At 41.7% G+C, this 18019-nt stretch overlaps 1 protein-coding gene across 13 annotated transcripts in view; it reads right to left on the reverse strand.

Annotated features, from left to right (window-relative positions):
- Positions 1–18019, reverse strand: part of ZNF143 (zinc finger protein 143) — a 66073-nt gene that overhangs the window by 16793 nt on the left and 31261 nt on the right. For all 13 annotated transcript variants that reach the window (XM_054439282.2, XM_054439283.2, XM_054439285.2 and 10 more), the window contains 5 exons: positions 15262–15381; positions 13331–13406; positions 11928–12053; positions 8443–8622; positions 1681–1908 (listed from right to left, as the gene is read on the reverse strand). In XM_054439282.2, coding sequence (XP_054295257.1) covers positions 1681–1908; positions 8443–8622; positions 11928–12053; positions 13331–13406; positions 15262–15381 — 730 coding nt within the window. The remainder of the gene's footprint in view (positions 1–1680; positions 1909–8442; positions 8623–11927; positions 12054–13330; positions 13407–15261; positions 15382–18019) is intronic.

Raw genomic sequence — 18019 nt, forward strand, 5'->3', positions numbered from 1 at the left:
GAAAACAGAAATCCATCCCTATTCTTGGAAAAACAATCTTAGTTCAGTTTTGTTTTTAAATAAAATGTTTATTATTATATTATAGACTATTTTCTAGAATATAGGAACTTCCGGGCTGGGCGCGGTGGCTCACGCCTGTAATCCCAGCACTTTGGGAGGCCGAGGTGGGCAGATCATGAGGTCAGGAGATCAAGACCATCCTGGCTAACACAGTGAAACCCTGTCTCTACTAAAAATACAAAAAATTAGTCAGGCGTGGTGGCGGGCGCCTGTAGTCCCAGCTACTCGGGAGGCTGAGGCAGGAGAATGGAATGAACCCAGGAGGCAAAGCTTGCAGTGAGCCGAGATCGCACTACTGCACTCCAGCCTGGGCAACAGAGTGAGACTCCATCTCAAAAATAAAAAAAAAAGAATACAGGAACTTCTGATAATCTGAAATATCAACATTTAAGGAAGAGACTTGAGGAAGCTTAGAAGAAGAGTCTTGCAAACTGAAGTCTGATATCATTAAAGCCTGCTTTCTAACTGAAAAGACTCAGCAGTTGTAGGATCTTCTTATTTACTTCCTTTCTCTTAGCAATTGTCAAATACACGGTACATTATTATTAACTGTAGTCACATGCTGTGCAGATCTCCGGAACTTATTTCTCCTAACTGAAACTGTACTCTTTGACCAGTATCTCCCCAACTGATGTAATATTTAACCATGCACACTTACAGTGTTTTGGCTAGAAAATAATCACCATGAAGACTGATGGAATTGCTATTATCCTACCATCACCTAACAAATACCTGAAAAGACAAATCAGGACTACAAGGAATCATCTGAGCAGATGACCTGTTCTTTCCCTTATTCTCCAACAAACTTTTTCCACCTAAATGTTTTTCAATGCTTCAACGTAAGTTGTTAAAAATGAGAAAAGATGCCTTCTCTTAATTTTCAAATTTACTTCATTTAGGAGGTATTCAATGAAACTCTAAGACAACTTGCTTTGTTTTGTGTTTTAGAAAAACCTACTTCCTTTTACCTACTTACCTATGCTTATTTACCTGAAATAATTCAATGTAATTCTCTAAAATATTTTTCCAAGGGTTTACTGAAACAAATAATTTTGTCTCTTACAATAACATACTTAATAGCACCTGAATCAATGAAGAGTTATTTGGGAGTACTTATCTACTGTTACGATTAAGACCAACATCCTTAATGGGCCCAAACAGTCTGGCTGCCCCTGCCCCGCTCTCCAGCCTTGTTTCATACCACCTTCCCAAGCAGAACTGCCCTACTAGCCAGGCTTCCTTCAGTATCTCCAATTTACTTTGGACTCTCCAACCTCCTGGCTTTCTGCATGTGCCATTCTCTCTATTTGGAACATTCTCTTGCCTTTGCTTCCTGCTTCGCTTCCCAGCAACCTCTGCTTCTTCACCCAGTTAACCCCTATTCAACCTCTAGATCTCTCCAAAAATCCCTTCCTTGACCTCCCAGACTAACATTCCCTTCTATACATCCCAGAGCACCACATACTTTTCTTCAATAGCACTTACTGCAGCTGTAAATTATGTTTGTGTGATTACACGAATGACACATTATGATTTCAGAAAATGCTATGAATCATAAATTATGTTCATAACTGTTGATTCTCAAACTCAGAAACAAAATATAGTAGACAAAACTCTCACCTGGGGGCGGTTCAAAGAAGGCTTCCTGCTCCTCCTCGATGGGCTCAGTGTCGTTGTGGGCTGTCCTTTTGTGCATGGCCAGCGTGGAGATCTGCTTGTATGTCTTCCCACAGTGGTTACAGTTGTAAGGTTTGGAATGAGTGTGGACAACATGATGTTTGTATAAACTGGAATATTCTGTAAACCTTTTGTCACACCCAGGAACTGTACAAACATATGGCTTTTCTCCTAAAGAGCAACACCAAAAAAAAGTTCAACTTTTACATATGTAGGCATAAATCATTCCATACCTCCCCCCCAGGGGGTAAAATACCTCTAAAAATAAAGAATTGCCAAATCCCTCCTCATCCCACCATGAGGCAGCACACAAGAAAAGATTCCCTAACTATGGTTTTGACTTGACTCAAAAGGTAGTATGATCCTTAGTGCTGTCTCCATGCATCAACACCAGGTTCTCCTTAATCTCAAGGAACGAGAAAAGGATGGAGATGTTGCCCAGTTTAACTCTAACTTTAATGAAACTGTAATTTATTGTTTCCCATAATTAGATAATCTAGATACTGTTAGTTATACTCTATTTATAATAATAACAAATGCTATTATCGTAACTTATGCAGCTTCCTAAGAATTTTATAAAGATAATAAAAAAGGATTTTCTTTAAAAGTCTATTAAACCTAGTTAGATATGTCAATACATCTAAAAGGACAAACATGATTCATTTAACTTAACCTGACTTCTTGCATCCAATCAAACGCTACTGAGTATTCACCAATAGCAAGCAGGCAATACATAGGGAAGTAAATAATTTTTGTCCCATGAAACAGCTTGAGAACATTATAGGCAGTACATATATTTTTAGAACTTTTTATTACAGAAAATTTCAAATATACACAAAAGTATAGAGAAATAGTACCCCATGTACCAATCATCCAGCTTCAACTATCAATTCATGACCAATATTGTTTCTTATATTTACTACCCATTTCCCCCTTCTTCCTGACCAGGATTATTCTGAAACAGTTGCAGGTAACATTCTTTTTCTTTCAGACTGTATACCTAAAAGATGGGTCCCAGTCTAAAAAATATGTAAACAAAATTAATAATAATTACTTAATATCACAAAATATCTAGACAGTGCTAACATGTGGTGGTGTAGGGACCTAAAACTGAAAGCAAACTGGAACAAATTAACCTAATTGTTTAAATGAATACTTTTAACTACACTGAAGGGGTTGGGGTGGGGGAACAAGTAAATTAATTAAAGTAGCTCATTTACACAGTATTTGACTTATGCCCTCAGTCTTGGGCTCAGTGGTGAGAGTGAGGGGAAGAATTGCAAACAAATATTCAGCTCATTTGCAGTAGGCTTGTTTACTATAGTGGTATGGGTGAAGGGATTCTGAAACTATTTTAGATGGAATAAAAGACTGAGCAAATGAGTAAATATTTCAAATGCTGCTGGAATGGCTCCAGCTGTGGAAAAAGGAGAATACAAATATGGAATGGGGGAAGAAAAAAAAAAAGAACCCTGTGGTGAAATGGAATTGGAGGTATTGGTGTGAACTGAAATTTTTAAAATGTACATATGAAAGTGTGTATACATATGCATGTCCTGGTTTATTCTCATTCGCCACATTCCTTGGGTAACTGCACCTTTCCCAGTGGTTCTAAACACAGTAAACCCACCCAAAAATAAGATATCACACTAATGTATGGTAACATAAGTCTTACACATAAAGTAATTGGCGATTGCTTCCTGTCCTCTGCCCAGTTCCCATTCTCAAAGCAGGTAGGTTAATGTTCTTATTTTGGTGGATGGTTGCTGAGATGTGGTGAGGGCAAGACAAAGGGCAGCCAATTTCAACTTGGAAAAATCAGCCCAATTGATATTTAGGCTAGAGCAGAAACTGCCACTAGGTGGCACCAAACCACAGCCAACAGGTGAATGGATTTGGATTGAGCTTTTGAGCTCCCTTACTGGCTAGTTACATAGCCTCACCTGGGCCATCTGACGAGCCTTGCAAAGAAAAAAAAAAAAAAAAAAAAAAAAAAAGGACTGCATTTCACAGGTCTGAATCTTTACTCTACTGGATATTGTGACCAGTTATTGTAGCAGTTACCTGACCATTAGCCAATCTTTTCTTCCAGCCCAGACCAACCTCTTAGGTCAGACCAACATTTATAACTGCATACTCTCTCTACTTCAATTATTCTCAAACAGTCTACTAAAAGACCTGGAGAGCTTTTAATATACCCTGATGCCTGGGTCTCACCCCAGTACAATTATGTCAGAATCTTTGCAGACAGGATCTGGGCAATCAGTCTATTTTAAAGAGATACATCCAATATGCAGACTCATTTGAGAGCACTGCTCTACCTAAATGTTCCAAAGACATCAGTGTGGCCAAACTTAATGTAGGCATCTCTCTTATTGAATGCTAATTTGCCCATAAAATGTGTTGAATGGCTAGCTTTCAGATAATTAGTCTGTATTCCATTGCTTTTTTCTTTTCTTTTTGAGACAGTCTCGCTCTGTCACCCAGGCTAGAGTGCAATGGTGTGATCTCGACTCACTGCAACCTCCACCTCCCGGATTCAAGTGATTATCCTGCCTCAGCCTCCTGAGTAGCTGGGATTACAGGCAGCTGCCACCACACCCAGCTAACTTTTGTATTTTTTGGTAGAGAAGTGGTTTCGCCATGTTGGCCAGGCTGGTTTTGAACTCCTGACCTCAAGTGATCCACCCACCTTGGCCTCCCAAGTGCTGGGATTACAGGTGTGAGCCACCACCCCGGCCATAATTATTTAACAGTAAGTGAACTCATTCGTAGGTACATGTTTATGTATAGCACACAAAAATTGCGTATCAGGGCTGGGCGTGGTGGCTCACCTGAGGTCAGGAGTTCGAGATCAGCTGGGCCAACATGGTGAAACTCTGTCTCTACTAAAAATACAAAAATTAGCTCGGCGTGGTGACATGCGCCTGTAATCCCAGCTACTCGGGAGGCTGAGGCCAGAGAATCGCTTGAACCCAGGAGGCAGAGGTTGCAGTGAGCTGAGGTCATGACACTGCACTCCAGCCTGAGCGACAGAGCGAAACTCCATCCCAAAAAAAAAGTCTTTTGGCCAGGCATGGTGGCTCACGCCTGTAATCCTAGCACTTTGGGAGGCCAAGGTGGGTGGATCACAAGGTCAGGAGATGGAGACCATCCTGGCCAACATGGTAAAATCCTGTCTCTACTAAGAATACAAAAATTAGCTGGGCGTGGTGGTATGTGCCTGTAGTCCCAGCTACTCAGGAGGCTGAGGCAGGAGAATCACTTGAACCCAGGAGGCGGAGGTTGCAGTGAGCCTAGATTGTGCCATTGCACTCCAGCCTGGGTGACAGGTCTTAAAAAAAAAAAAACGAAAGTCTTTTAATTTTGAATTAACACAAGTTTACTCTTAATACCAGTAATAAAACAATATATTAGAATTTTTCTTATAAAACTAATGCATATCCTGCCTTACTCTCACATTTGCCTTTCCATTCTCACCCACCAAAAAAAATCCATACAATGGAGCATTAAAATTAAAAGCTTCTATACTGCAAATAATATCATCAAGAGAATAAAAAAACCAGCCACAGAATGGAAGAAAATATCTGTAACTCATATATCTAATAAGAGACTTGGATCCAGAATTAAAGTTATACAACTCAGTAATAAAGACACAACCCAATTTTAAAAATGGGCAAAGGATTTGAATAGACATTTCTCCACAGAAGATATACACATGGCTAATAAATACATAAAAAGATGCTTTGGCCAGGTGCGGTGGCTCACACCTGTAATCCCAGCACTTTGGGAGGCTGAGGTGGGAGGATCACAAGGTCAGGAGTTTGAGACTAGCCTGGCCAACATGGTGAAACCCTATCTCTATTAAAAATACAAAAATTAGCTAGGTGTGGTGGCAGATGTCTGTAATCCCAGCTACTCGTGGGGGCTGAGGCAGAAGAATTGCTTGAACCTGGGAGGCGGAAGTTGCAGCAGGCCGAGATTGCACCACTGCACTCCAGCCTGAGTGACATAGCAAGACTCCGTCTCAAAAAAAAAAAAAAAAAAAAAAAAGGCCAGGCGTGGTGGCTCATGCCTATGATCCCACCACTTTGAGAGGCCGAGGCAGGTGAATCACCTGAGGTCAGAAGTTTGAGACCGGCCTGGCCAACATGGTGAAACCCTGTCTCTACTAAAAATACAAAAATTAGCTGGGTGTGGTGGCACACACCTGTAGTCCCAGCTTCTCAGGAGGCTGAAACAGGATCAATCAATCGCTTGAACCCGGCAGGCGGAGGCTGCAGTGAGCCGAGATCACACCACTACACTCCAGCCTGGGCGAGACAAAGCGCGACTCCGTCTCAAAAAAAAAAGCTTCACATCATTAGCCATCAGAAAAATGCAAATCAAAAGTCGGAATGAGATACCAATTCACACCTACTAAGATGGCTATAATAAAAAAAGACAGATAATAACAACTGTTTGCTGGGATGTGGAGAAACTGGAACCCTCATCCATTGCTGCTAAGACTGTAAAATGGTGCAGCCACTTGGGAGAACGGTTTGGAAGTTCCTAAAATGTTAAGCATGGAGTTACCATATGACCCAGCAAGTCCACTCCTAAGTACACATCCAAGAGAAAAGAAAACATGTCCACATAAAAACTTGTACATGAATGTTCATTGCATATAAGGAATACATATGACATATGTAATCTATTATTATTCTTAATAGCCAGAAAGTGAAAACAACTGGTGAATAAATAAACAAAATGTAGTACATCCATATAATGAAATACTATTCAGTTACCGAAAAAGGAAAGAATTTAAAAGATGTTACAACATGGCTGAACTTCAAAAACATTATGCAGGCTAGGAACAGTGGCTCATGTCTGTAATCCCAGCACTTGGGAGGCCGAGGCAGGTGGATCACGAGGTCAGGAGATCAAGACCATCCTGGCTAACACAGTGAAACCTCGTCTCTACTAAAAAATACAAAAAATTAGCCAGGCATGGTGGCAGGTACCTGTAGTCCCAGCTACTTGGGAGGCTGAGGCAGGAGAATGGTGTGAACCCAGGAGGCGGAGCTTGCAGTGAGCCGAGATCGCGCCACTGCACTCCATTATGCAAAGAGAACGAAGTCAGACAAAAACCTCCCACATATTGCATGATTTCATTTATATGAAAAAATCCAGAATGGGCAAACCCATAGGAGGGAAAGTAGATTCGTGATTGCTTACACCTGGGGGGTGGGGTGGGGAAAGGACTGCTTCTGAGTATGGAATTTCTTTTAGGGGAAATGAAAATATTCTAAAATTGAATTGTGGTGATGGTTGCACAACCTTGTGAATATACTAAAAAACACTGAAACACATACTTTTTTTTTTTTGAGATGGAGTCTCGCTCTCGCTCAGGCTGGAGTGCAGTGGTGCGATCTCAATTCACTGCAAGCTCTGCCTCCGGGGTTCATGCTGTTCTCCTGCCTCAGCCTCCGGAGTAGCTGGGACTATAGGCACCCGCCACCAAGCCTGGCTAATTTTTTGTATTTTTAGTAGACACGGGGTTTCACCATGTTAGCCAAGGATGATCTCAATATCCTGATCTCGTGACCCGCTCGCCTTGGTCTCCCAAAGTGCTGGGATTACAGGCGTGAGCCACCGCGCCTGGCCCATACACTTTAAATGAATGAATTGTATAGTATGTGAATTATATTTCAATAAAGCAGTTTACCAAAAAAAAAAAAAAAAAAAAAAAAAAGAATATGGCCGGGCGCGGTGGCTCACACCCGGATTCCCAGCACTTTGGGAGGCCGAGGCAGGCAGATCACCTGAGGTCGGAAGTTTGAGACTAGCCTGACCAACATGGAGAAACCCCGTCTCTACTAAAAATACAAAATTAACCAGGCATGGTGGCACATGCCTGTAATCCCAGCTACTAGGGAGGCTGAGGCAGGAGAATCACTTGAACCTGGGAGGCAGAGGTTGCAGTGAGCCGAGATCGCGCCATTGCACTCCAGCCTGGGCAACAAGAGCGAAACTCCATCTCAAAAAAAAAAAAAAAAAAAGAATATATCCATAGACCACTCCTCCCCCTCACAAGCTTCACACACAAAGTCCAGTTTAAGAAGTATCTTAACTATGACAGCACAACACACAAGGCCTCTGGCTACCTCTCAGAATTCACCTTGTACAAATCTTCTACATGTACTTAATGCTCCTGTCATATGGAACCACTGAGTATGATGCTTTTTCATACCTTTGTGCCCTTCCCCATGACATTTCCCCTGCCAGGAATACCCTTCTCTCTTATGTGGCAAACTTCAGGATTGAGTCTGTATGCCAAATTTCCCCCCAGAAAGCCTTCGCAAAATGCTTCTCCTATTCCTGCAGAAGTGACTGCTCCCCTCTCTGCTCCCACAGCATCTTGTCCATATAATGGGAGACACTGCAGCAACTGTATGTCTACTATCTCTTCCCAAGTAGCCTGCCCTTGACAATGTCTTATCTCTCTTTCTATGTTTGATGCCTGGCAGGAGATACTCAATAACTGTTTGTTGAATAAATGAATGTATGACTGTTAAGGTGAAACTTTTTCAAGTTGCTTAATCTCTTTCCACCATGCCAAGTGATAGAAAGGAGGGAAAAGATTAGTTGGAAATGGTTTCTGGAAAAGGCAGGAGTTAAACTGAGCCTTGAAAGATAAAAGATCAAAAGATCAGAGATTGTTACCTGTGTGTATCCTCACATGGTTTTTATAATTTGTTGCACTGGCAAATGCCCTCCCACATCCTGGCTCTGTGCAGTAATAAGGTCTTTCTCCTGTGTGTGTCCTAACGTGCACTTTTCTGATATTTGATGTCGTAAAGGACCGACCGCAGCCTTCGAAGGGACACTTAAAGGGCCTTTCTCCTGCAAATATAAAGGGTAATACATTAAATGGTGCAAAAATATATAGAAGATTGAAATGTCTTATCCTTCAATCCTGCCTAGGATTATGCTCAAGACTCTAGTCTTCTTGTGCTGAGCTTCCCTTTCAGACATTTTTTTGGGGGGGTTGGGGAAACAGCATCTTCCACTCCAAACTTAAATTTACATAAGAAACTGGGAATGGTATTCAAAACTAATCACTGATACATAGCTCTCCAAGACGGAGTCATCCAGGTAGGCAAAAAATGAGCTGAGAAAAGCAGAGAGAAAAACATAAGAAATATAAAAGAAAAGTACAGTCAGGAACATGAATTAAATTAGAACAAACCCAGAATTCCCTAAAAGCTTGTATCCTACTTGATTTATTCTACAATATCTTGCAGGAAAATAATTTTTGCTCTCTTTAAAAATATGGTGTTTTGACCAGCCTGGCCAACATGGTGAAACCCTGTCTCTATTAAAAATACAAAAAATTAGCCGGGCGTGGTGCCGGGCGCCCGTAATCCCAGCTACTCAAGACGCTGAGGCAGCAGAATCGCTTGAACTCAAGAGGCGGAGGTTGCAGCGAGCCGAGATTGCACCATTGCACTCCAGCCTCAGCGACAGAGTGAGATTCCGTCTCAAGAGAAAAAAAAAATGGTGTTTTAACTAATGTTCAACAAGATAATGCCTAATATTAACTGTGTCAGGAAAGAGTAGGTGTTCAATACATACTTGTGTTATTGAACAACAACAAAAAAAAATCTAGTGCCTAGCACATATGTCAAAAATACCTGCTGGGACATACTACTACCACTACCCTCATAATCTAAGCTTATAAAAAGTCTGGCCAGGCACAGTAGCACATGCCTGTAATCCCAGCACTTTGAGAGGCTAAGGCAGGTGGATCACTTGAGCTCAGGAGTTCAAGACCAGCCTGGGCAACATGGCGAAACCCCATCTCTACAAAAAAAATACAAAAAATTAGCTGGGTGTGGTGGTGCACACTGGTAAGTCCCAGCTACTCAGGAGGGTGAGATGGGGGGATCACAGGAGCACAAGAGGTCAAGGCTGTAGTGAGCTGTGACTGTGCCACTGCACACCAGCCTGGGCACTGAAGTGAGACACTGTCTCAAAAAAAAAAAAAAAAAAATCTGCTTTACCAATTATGTTTCTTTCCTTCATATTTGCTTTATACAGTCTTGGAATACGAAAGGCCTTTAAACTGTCAAGCAAGAAGTAGCCTTTGCTTTTGATTCTCATGTACCCTTTTCTAGGATGAGCTCGAATTAGGCAAAGAACTTCTGGGGAAGGGGAAAAAAAATCTCTCTTTATGTAGACAGATACAGATATTTATCAATATATAGTAAGTTTGTTAAATTTTTTAAGAGACGAGTCTCACTATGTTGCTCAGGCTGGAATGCAGTGGCTCTTCACAGGCACGATGGTTGCACACTGCAGCCTTGAACTCCTGCCCTCAAGCAATCCTCACACCTCAGCCTCCTGGATAACTGGGACCACAGGCACATGCCACCACGCCTGGCTAGTCTGTTGTTTTTCTTTTGGTCAAATGAAATTATGATTTCTCTATTGGTGGAAACCATTCCAAAAGATTTCTCCCCTTAAGTATGAAATCATTTTAAAAGGAGCAGGAATCTTTGATCCTATCTTTAGTAAGTTTTATTCATTATGTCAGCCTAAGGAGAACAAAGAGTTTATCTTGGGCAAGTCTTTTCTCTTGGATCTAGATGACCTCTAAAGTCTTCCCAGCTCTGACATGCTATGACAGGGAATCAACTGTTCTAGGATAATTTTCACTGTATTAGTACTCTGATTCTGTAACATCCTGCTTTGTTTTTGCACTGTAATCTTCTGTATTTGTTACAGAAGTCCCTATGCCCCTTACTCAATCCCACACTATACCAATGAAAATATCATGATTTTAAAGCTGTTATGTGAACATGTGGTTTGACAAATAAATACTATGAAATAAATCACAATTCTGATGTTTTTTAATCAATATTTATAAAACTAGATTATTGGTTTGATATAGCTTTTATATAACAAATTGGTTTTATTTCCAAATTCAAGTAGAATTTATGGGAGCTTGGAAATACTCGCCTCTGATACAATAAATAAAAAGTGCATGAATGAGATGGAAGTAGAGACCTACAGCTCTGTTCCTCAATGTTGTAAAGTAAAGCCAATTTGGAGTCATAGTTGAGCTGCAGGTTAAACATTAATAGCTGCAAGAATCCTACATGGAAATTAGCTAAATTATTTCAGATATTTCCACACATGGGGACACAGTTATCACACCATGTTTAAAACATCTATACTAAAATCCCAAACTAAATTATCTTAATGCTGTATTATTTAGTCAACAGCTTATAATAGCATCTCTTATCAACAGCTGCTGAACTTTTTTTTAGCTCCAATCCAAAGCAAATATTTATCTTATTAATACCAACTCCACAAGTAATCAAATATAAGGAGGAGAGGAGATGGTCGGGGAGATAAGAATAAAGTACTATTTAGGAAAAGAAGATAAAATTTAAAGAGAAGGAGAAATGATCACAAAAAGTAATGAATCTTTCTTTCTGTGGGCCTGTTGGGGTTCAGACACTTTCTTTAGCAGCTACTTAATGCAGGAGAAACAACTGGGTGCCTTAGGTTCTGTCTCAGCTCGGCTACTGATTAGATGTGTAATCCTAGGTAAATAAACTTGTTGCCCAGACAACTAAAACCTGACATTGCTCATGGTCTAGGGCCACTGTTAATCTTTTCTGGGACATGGACCCTTCTGAGAATCTAACAGAGCTATGGGCCCTCACCCTGAAAAGCAGCAGACATGCACAAACAGCAAGTCATATGGAATTTCAGGGTTTTTTTTAGAAGCCCTTGATATTGACTTCCTGAAACTTTCAGAGACTCCTTCCTCAAGTCCCATCCCTGCAGATTAAGAATTCTTGGCCTAGGCCGGGCGCAGTGGCTCACGCCTGTAATCCCAGCACTTTGGGAGGCAGAGGCGGGCAGATCACCAGGTCAGGAGATTGAGACCATCCTCGCTAACACAGTGAAACCCCGTCTCTACTAAAAATACAAAAAATTAGCCGGGCGTGGTGGTGGGTGCCTGTAGTCCCAGCTACTCGGGAGGCTGAGGCAGGAGAATGGCGTGAACCCGGGAGGCGGAGCTTGCAGTGAGCAGAGATTGCACCACTGCACTCCAGGCTGGGCGACAGAGCAAGACTCCGTCTCAAAAAAAAAAAAAAAAAAAAAAGATTTCGACACTCTGTTTCCACTAGTACCTGTATGAGTTCTGATGTGTTTCTGAAGATCTCCTGAAGTTTTGAAAGATTTAGTACAATTATCTTCCGAACACCGATATGGCTTTTCTCCTGTATGAGTTCTGACGTGACTTTTTAATCCATAACCTTTAAGAAAAAATTAAAAGAAATTTAATTACACAATACTCCTCTAAACATGCACACTGAGATTAAGCTACTGAAAAATATAGTCAATACCAAGTATAAAATATTAGGCAAATACACAGAATAACTATTTAAAATGTACAAAAGGGCTGGGCACGGTGGCTCACGCCTGTACCCCCAGCACTTTGGAAGGCCAAGGCGGGCAGATCACCTGAAGTCAGGAGTTCGAGCCCAGCCTGGCCAACATGGTGAAACCTCATCTCTACTAAAAATACAAAAAATTATCTGGGTGTAGTGGTGCACGCCTGTAGTCCCAGCTACTCAGGAGGCTGAGACAGGAGAATCGACTGAACCCAGAAGCGGAGGTTGCAGGGAGCCGAGATCACGCCACTGCACTCCAGGCTGGGCGACAGAGTGAGATTCTGTCTCAAAAACAAACAAAAAAATGTACAAAAGTATCATAGCTCAGGACTGCCATGCTGAAAATTCAATAGTTTCATTTCTGTCTAAAAGAGGTTGTGTGTTTCTTTTCTAAAGTGCCTCAGTTTTATCAGCTGTTCTCATACCCCAAAAGCTCAAAGTGGAATCAAGACATGGAATGAAGAATGGAAGTCAGCAGGCCTGGTGCCAGTCCCAGCACTGCTGGATGCAAAGGCCTCATCCATTGCTAAGGCCTGTCCTGATGTCAGAGTCTATGACAGCCTTTAAAGCTTGGCTTTTATTTTCCCGCTAAAATAAACAGAATGTGGAGGAGTGAAAAGTATCAAACACAGCAGGCAGGCCAGGTGCAGTGGCTCACGCCTGTAATCTCAGCACTTTGGGAGGCCGAGGCGGACGGATTACTTGAGACCAGCCTGGCCAACATAGCAAAACCTCATCTCTACTAAAAATACAAAATATGAGCCGGGCATGGTGGCGAGCGCCTGTAATCCCAACTACTCGGGAGGCTGAGGCACTAGAATTGCTTGAACCTGGGAGGCGGAGGTTGCAGTGAGCGGAGATCCTGCCACTGCACCCAAACCTGAGTGACAGAGTGAAACTGTCTCAAAAAAAGAAAGAAAAAGAAAAAGAAAACACAGCAGGCGGAGACAGGTCAGTGGAGAAAAGAACAGAGAGGGGTCTAGAGCAAGCAGGACAAAAGGCAGTCATGAGAGAGACTGAAATACTGATCATGTGCTTCTGCAGATTCAGACACAGCCAAGGGATCAGTTCCTTCCACTAGCCTGTCTCTACTTGACCCCTAATTGGAACCAAGAAAAAAACAAAATTCATACTTTTACCTGTTGCAAATGCCTTCCCACAGCCTGCATGCTCACACTGATAAGGCCGATCTCCTGTGTGTGACCTCTCATGGACCTGTGATTAAAATGCAGGTATGATTCTATTTCCTTTACGTATTCCTCAGGAAGATGGTTGCAACACAGACCTACTTTTTCCCACACTGCTAAATGATTTTGTTGTATGCTTTTTTCTTATAAAAAAGATAACTTCACAAAAACGATAGCCCAATAGTTCCCAATATAGACCTAAATGTTAAATATTAAGAGGAAGTTACCAATATTTTAAGTAGGGAACAGGAACGCTTGAGGTCTGAGCTTTCTCGAGTGGTCAAAGGTGTTTGCATGAAACATACAAATAATGAGAAACTAGAAGCAGGGGGCTGGGAGAGACTACACAACGTAAGGTTAAGAGTGTGGAGGCTGCTGCTAGAGGGACCTGGATCTGAGGCAAGGATCCACCACTGCCTAGTGGTGTGGCCATGGGCACTTGCCTTCTCTAAGCCTCAAAGGCCTCTCTGAAAAGTGGGGACACAATAGTATCTACGATAGAGGGCTGCCATGACAAATGAGTAACAATGACAATGGCTAACATTTACTGAACATTTACCACATCAGGCCACTCTTTTTAGTACTTTACGTGTATGGTATTAACTTATTTAATTTTTACAACCACTCTGAGAGGGAGATAACTCTTAGGATCCAATTTTATAGATGAGGAAAATGAGGTACTAAGAGGTCAACTAACATGCCAAGGTCACTGATAAATAGTGAAGATGGACCCCAGGGCCACTACTCCAGATATGCTAAATGCACACTTCGTGACACATTGAAAAAGTTCTTTAACAAATCTTAGCTATCATTGAGTCATGGTATGTTCTGTTATGTATAGCAGCAAGTGAAAAAACATACTTAGCCCAAATATTTATTTATTTATTTATTTTTTTTTTGAGATGCAGTTTCGCTCTGTTGCCCAGGCTGGAGTGCAGTAGTGCAATCTTGGTTCACTGCAACCTCCGCCTCCCAGGTTCAAGCAATTCTCCTGTCTCAGCCTCCCAAGTAGCTGGGATTACAGGCGCCTGCCACTGCGCCCAGCTAATTTTGTATTTTTAGTAGACAGGGTTTCACCATGTTGGTCAGGCTGTTCTCCAACTCCTGACCTCAGGTGATCCACCCGCCTTGGCCTCCGAAAGTACTGGGATTACAGGCGTGAGCCACTGCGCCCGGCCTTAGCCCAAATATTTAAAAGCCAAATTAACACCAACTTTTGCTAGATTTCAGTGAATTAACAGAGATGTGTGATTACACACATATCTCTCATATAATTAAATGGATTTCATACTTTTTTTTTTTTTTTGAGACGGAGTCTCACTCTGTCACCCAGGCTGGAGTGCAGTGGCACGATCTCGGCTCACTGCAGGCTCCACCCCCCAGGGTTCATGCCATTCTCCTGCCTCAGCCTCCCGAGTAGCTGGGACTACAGGCGCCCACCACCTCGCCCGGCTAATTTTTTGTATTTTTAGTAGAGACGGGGTTTCACTGTGTTAACTAGGATGATCTTGATCTCCTGACCTCATGATCCGCCCACCTTGGCCTCCCAAAGTGCTGGGATTACAGGCGTGAGCCACCGCGCCCGGCCTGGATTTCATACTTGACAACATATATTCAAATATGTAGAGTACCTACCATGTGCCAGGTAGTATCCTGGACATTAGGAATACAGAGATGAAAAAAACACAGTCCAAGCCCTCAAAAAATTAACAGTCTCTAAAGTCTGCACAGGTTTTTACATGTCTGTGTATGAGTGTTACCAAGTGCCAGTGTCTTGATAACTGGGAGAAAACAGTGGCATTTGAATTACACAAAAATACGATCTTAGTATTTGATATCCTAGGTATTCTCATAACTAGATAGAACATTTCTTTTATATATACCTTGAGATGATGAGCTGTTGTATATAATTTTCCACATCCATCATATTCACATCGAAATGCCTTCTCTCCACTCTGTTGAGATTTAGCAGTTACTCTTGTAGCATGTCCTTGTAAAACAATCTAAATAAAACAAATAGTATTATTTAAATTACTTAAGCCAGGCACAGTGGCTCATGCCAGTAATCTTAGCACATGGGGAGGCAGAGGTAGGCGGATCATTTAAGCCCAGGAGTTCAAGACCAGCCTGGGCAACATGGCAAAACCCTGTCTCTATACAGAAAAATATTACAAAGTTAGCCAGGTGTAGTGGTGCATCTGTGGTTCCCAGGTACTTGGGAAGCTGAGGTGGGAGGATCATCTGAGCCTGGGGAGGTCAAGGCTGCAGTGAGCTGTGATTGCATCACTGCACTCCAGCCTGGGTGGCAGAGTGAGACCTCCTGTCTCAATCAATCAATCAATCAATCAATCATACAGAAATAAAATAGATAAATTATGATTTTCAGAATTAAAAAGACAAAACTGCTATGTGGGTTTCCAATCTCAGGTCATCACTTTATTAGGACTCTTTCACCCTGAGTCAGTCAGGTTAATTCCATTGCATGATTGAAGTTAGTGACTCTGAAAGTACAGTAGTCAAAAGGACAGTCACAGAAATACACAGCTGGAGCTCACACATCTATTCCTACTCTAGAAAAACAACCTAAGTAGCATCTTCATTGGATGCAGGTATTCCTTGATATACTCAAGTGATCCGTCTACCTGCTTTTTTTTAGAACCTGTGTCCCAAAAACGATGTCAAAAGTGTTTTCAATTTCAAAAGCAATGAGAAAGGGGGGAATTAGGTCATTTCAGTCACCTAGAGGAAACATTACAATCCATATGATACTACTACTCTGTACTTATATTCACTAGAAGATCATTTTTCTGGGATGTAATAACATAAAAATCCAAATACTGATTTTTAAAGGCTTTTTAAAATAGAAATTAAGGTATCATAAAAATTGAAGAATGACTTTCTACTCTGTGAGCCATGTGGTGATAGTGTTGCAACATCCTATCTCTGCAGACTGTCACACATGGCATATAATTCTGGGTAATGACCTACTACAATTACACACATCCCAGAATGGTAAAGGCAGAGAAAGGAGGAGTTACAGAGGCTAGAATAATGGTGGGGGAATTGAGAAGTACCCTGCATTAGATGACAAGAATATAGAAAGACTTTGACTTTTCCTTGTAATATAAATCAACTAAAAAACAAGCAGTAGAGATCTTAGTGTAATTGTTAAATTACAAGCTATTTATTTTGTCATCCCCATACTGTGGTATGTTCATTAAATGTTGCAGACCATAATTTTCTGAATAAAGGTAGATCTGTTGATAAAATATTTGTATAAAAGTATGCATAGGCCAGGTGCAGTGGCTCACACCTGTAATCCCAGCACTTTGTGAGGCCGAGGCGGGCGGGTCACGAGGTCAAGAGATCGAGACCATCCTGGCTAACGTGGTGAAACCCCATCTCTACTAAAAATACAAAAATTAGCTGGGCATGGTGGTGCGTGTGCCTATAGTCTCAGCTACTCAGAAGGCTGAGGCAGGAGAATTGCTTGAACCTGGGAGACGGAGGTTACAGAGAGCTGAGATTGTGCCACTGCACTCCAGCCTGGAGACAGAGCAAGAATCCGTCTCAAAAAAAAAAAAAAAAGTATGCATAATTCCCAATGGGCAAAAGGAAAATGTTTATTATAGACTGAAAAGTGCCTATACAAAGAATAATATAATTCCACATCTTTTCTGCCTAGAAAATTCCATCTCCCTACTTCCATGAGGCCTGTTGTCATCACTCCAAACATAGATGATTCTTCACTTCCTCAGCAAACCTGTGATATTTAGCTTATATCACTGGTGTGAAACTTGAATCAACTGCCTTGTTGTAAAGACATTTATATTTCCTTTTCTTCCCTATTAGTCTATCAGCTACTTGAAGTCAAGAACTGTGTCTTATATGCCTTCATAACTCACAGTGCTAGGTTCACCCTGAAAATGTCACAAGATTTATAAAAGATTTATACCACTAAAATATATGAAAAGAATTACAAGAAATTTTTCTTTTCAGGGGTATTTTTAAAGTTCTAAAATTAAGATTGTGATAATTGTTCAATTTTTTGAATTTACTAAAAAGCACTTAGCTGTACACTCTAAATGGGTAAATTTAAAGTGTGTAGGCTGTGCCGGGCGTGGTGGCTCAGACCTGTAATCTCAGCACTTTGGGAGTTCGAGACCAGCCTGACAAACACAGTGAAACCCCGTCTCTACTGAAAATACAAAATTAGGGCTGGGTGCAGTGGCTCATGACTGTAATCCCAGCACTCTGGGAGGCCAAGGTGGGCGGATCCACCTGAGGTCGGGAGTTCGAGACCAGCCTGGCCAACACAGCGAAACCCTGTCTCTACTAAAAATTATAAAAATTAGCCAGGCATTGTGGCATGTGCTTGTAATTCCAGCTACTAGGGAGGCTGCGGCAGGAGAATCGCTTGAATCCGGGAGGCGGAAGAAGCAGTGAGCCAAGATCACGCCACTGCACTCCAGCCTGGGAAACAGAGCGAGACTCCGTCTCAAAAAAAAAAAAAAAAAAAAAAAAAATTAGCCAGGTGTGGTGGCGAATGCCTGTAATCCCAGCTACTTGGGAGGCTGAGGCAGGAGAATCACTTGAACTCAGGAGGCAGAGGTTGCAGTGAGTCAAGATCTTGCCATTGCA

The sequence above is a fragment of the Pongo pygmaeus genome, chromosome 9, assembly GCF_028885625.2.
Source record: "Pongo pygmaeus isolate AG05252 chromosome 9, NHGRI_mPonPyg2-v2.0_pri, whole genome shotgun sequence".
NCBI classification, from domain to species: Eukaryota; Metazoa; Chordata; class Mammalia; order Primates; family Hominidae; genus Pongo; species Pongo pygmaeus.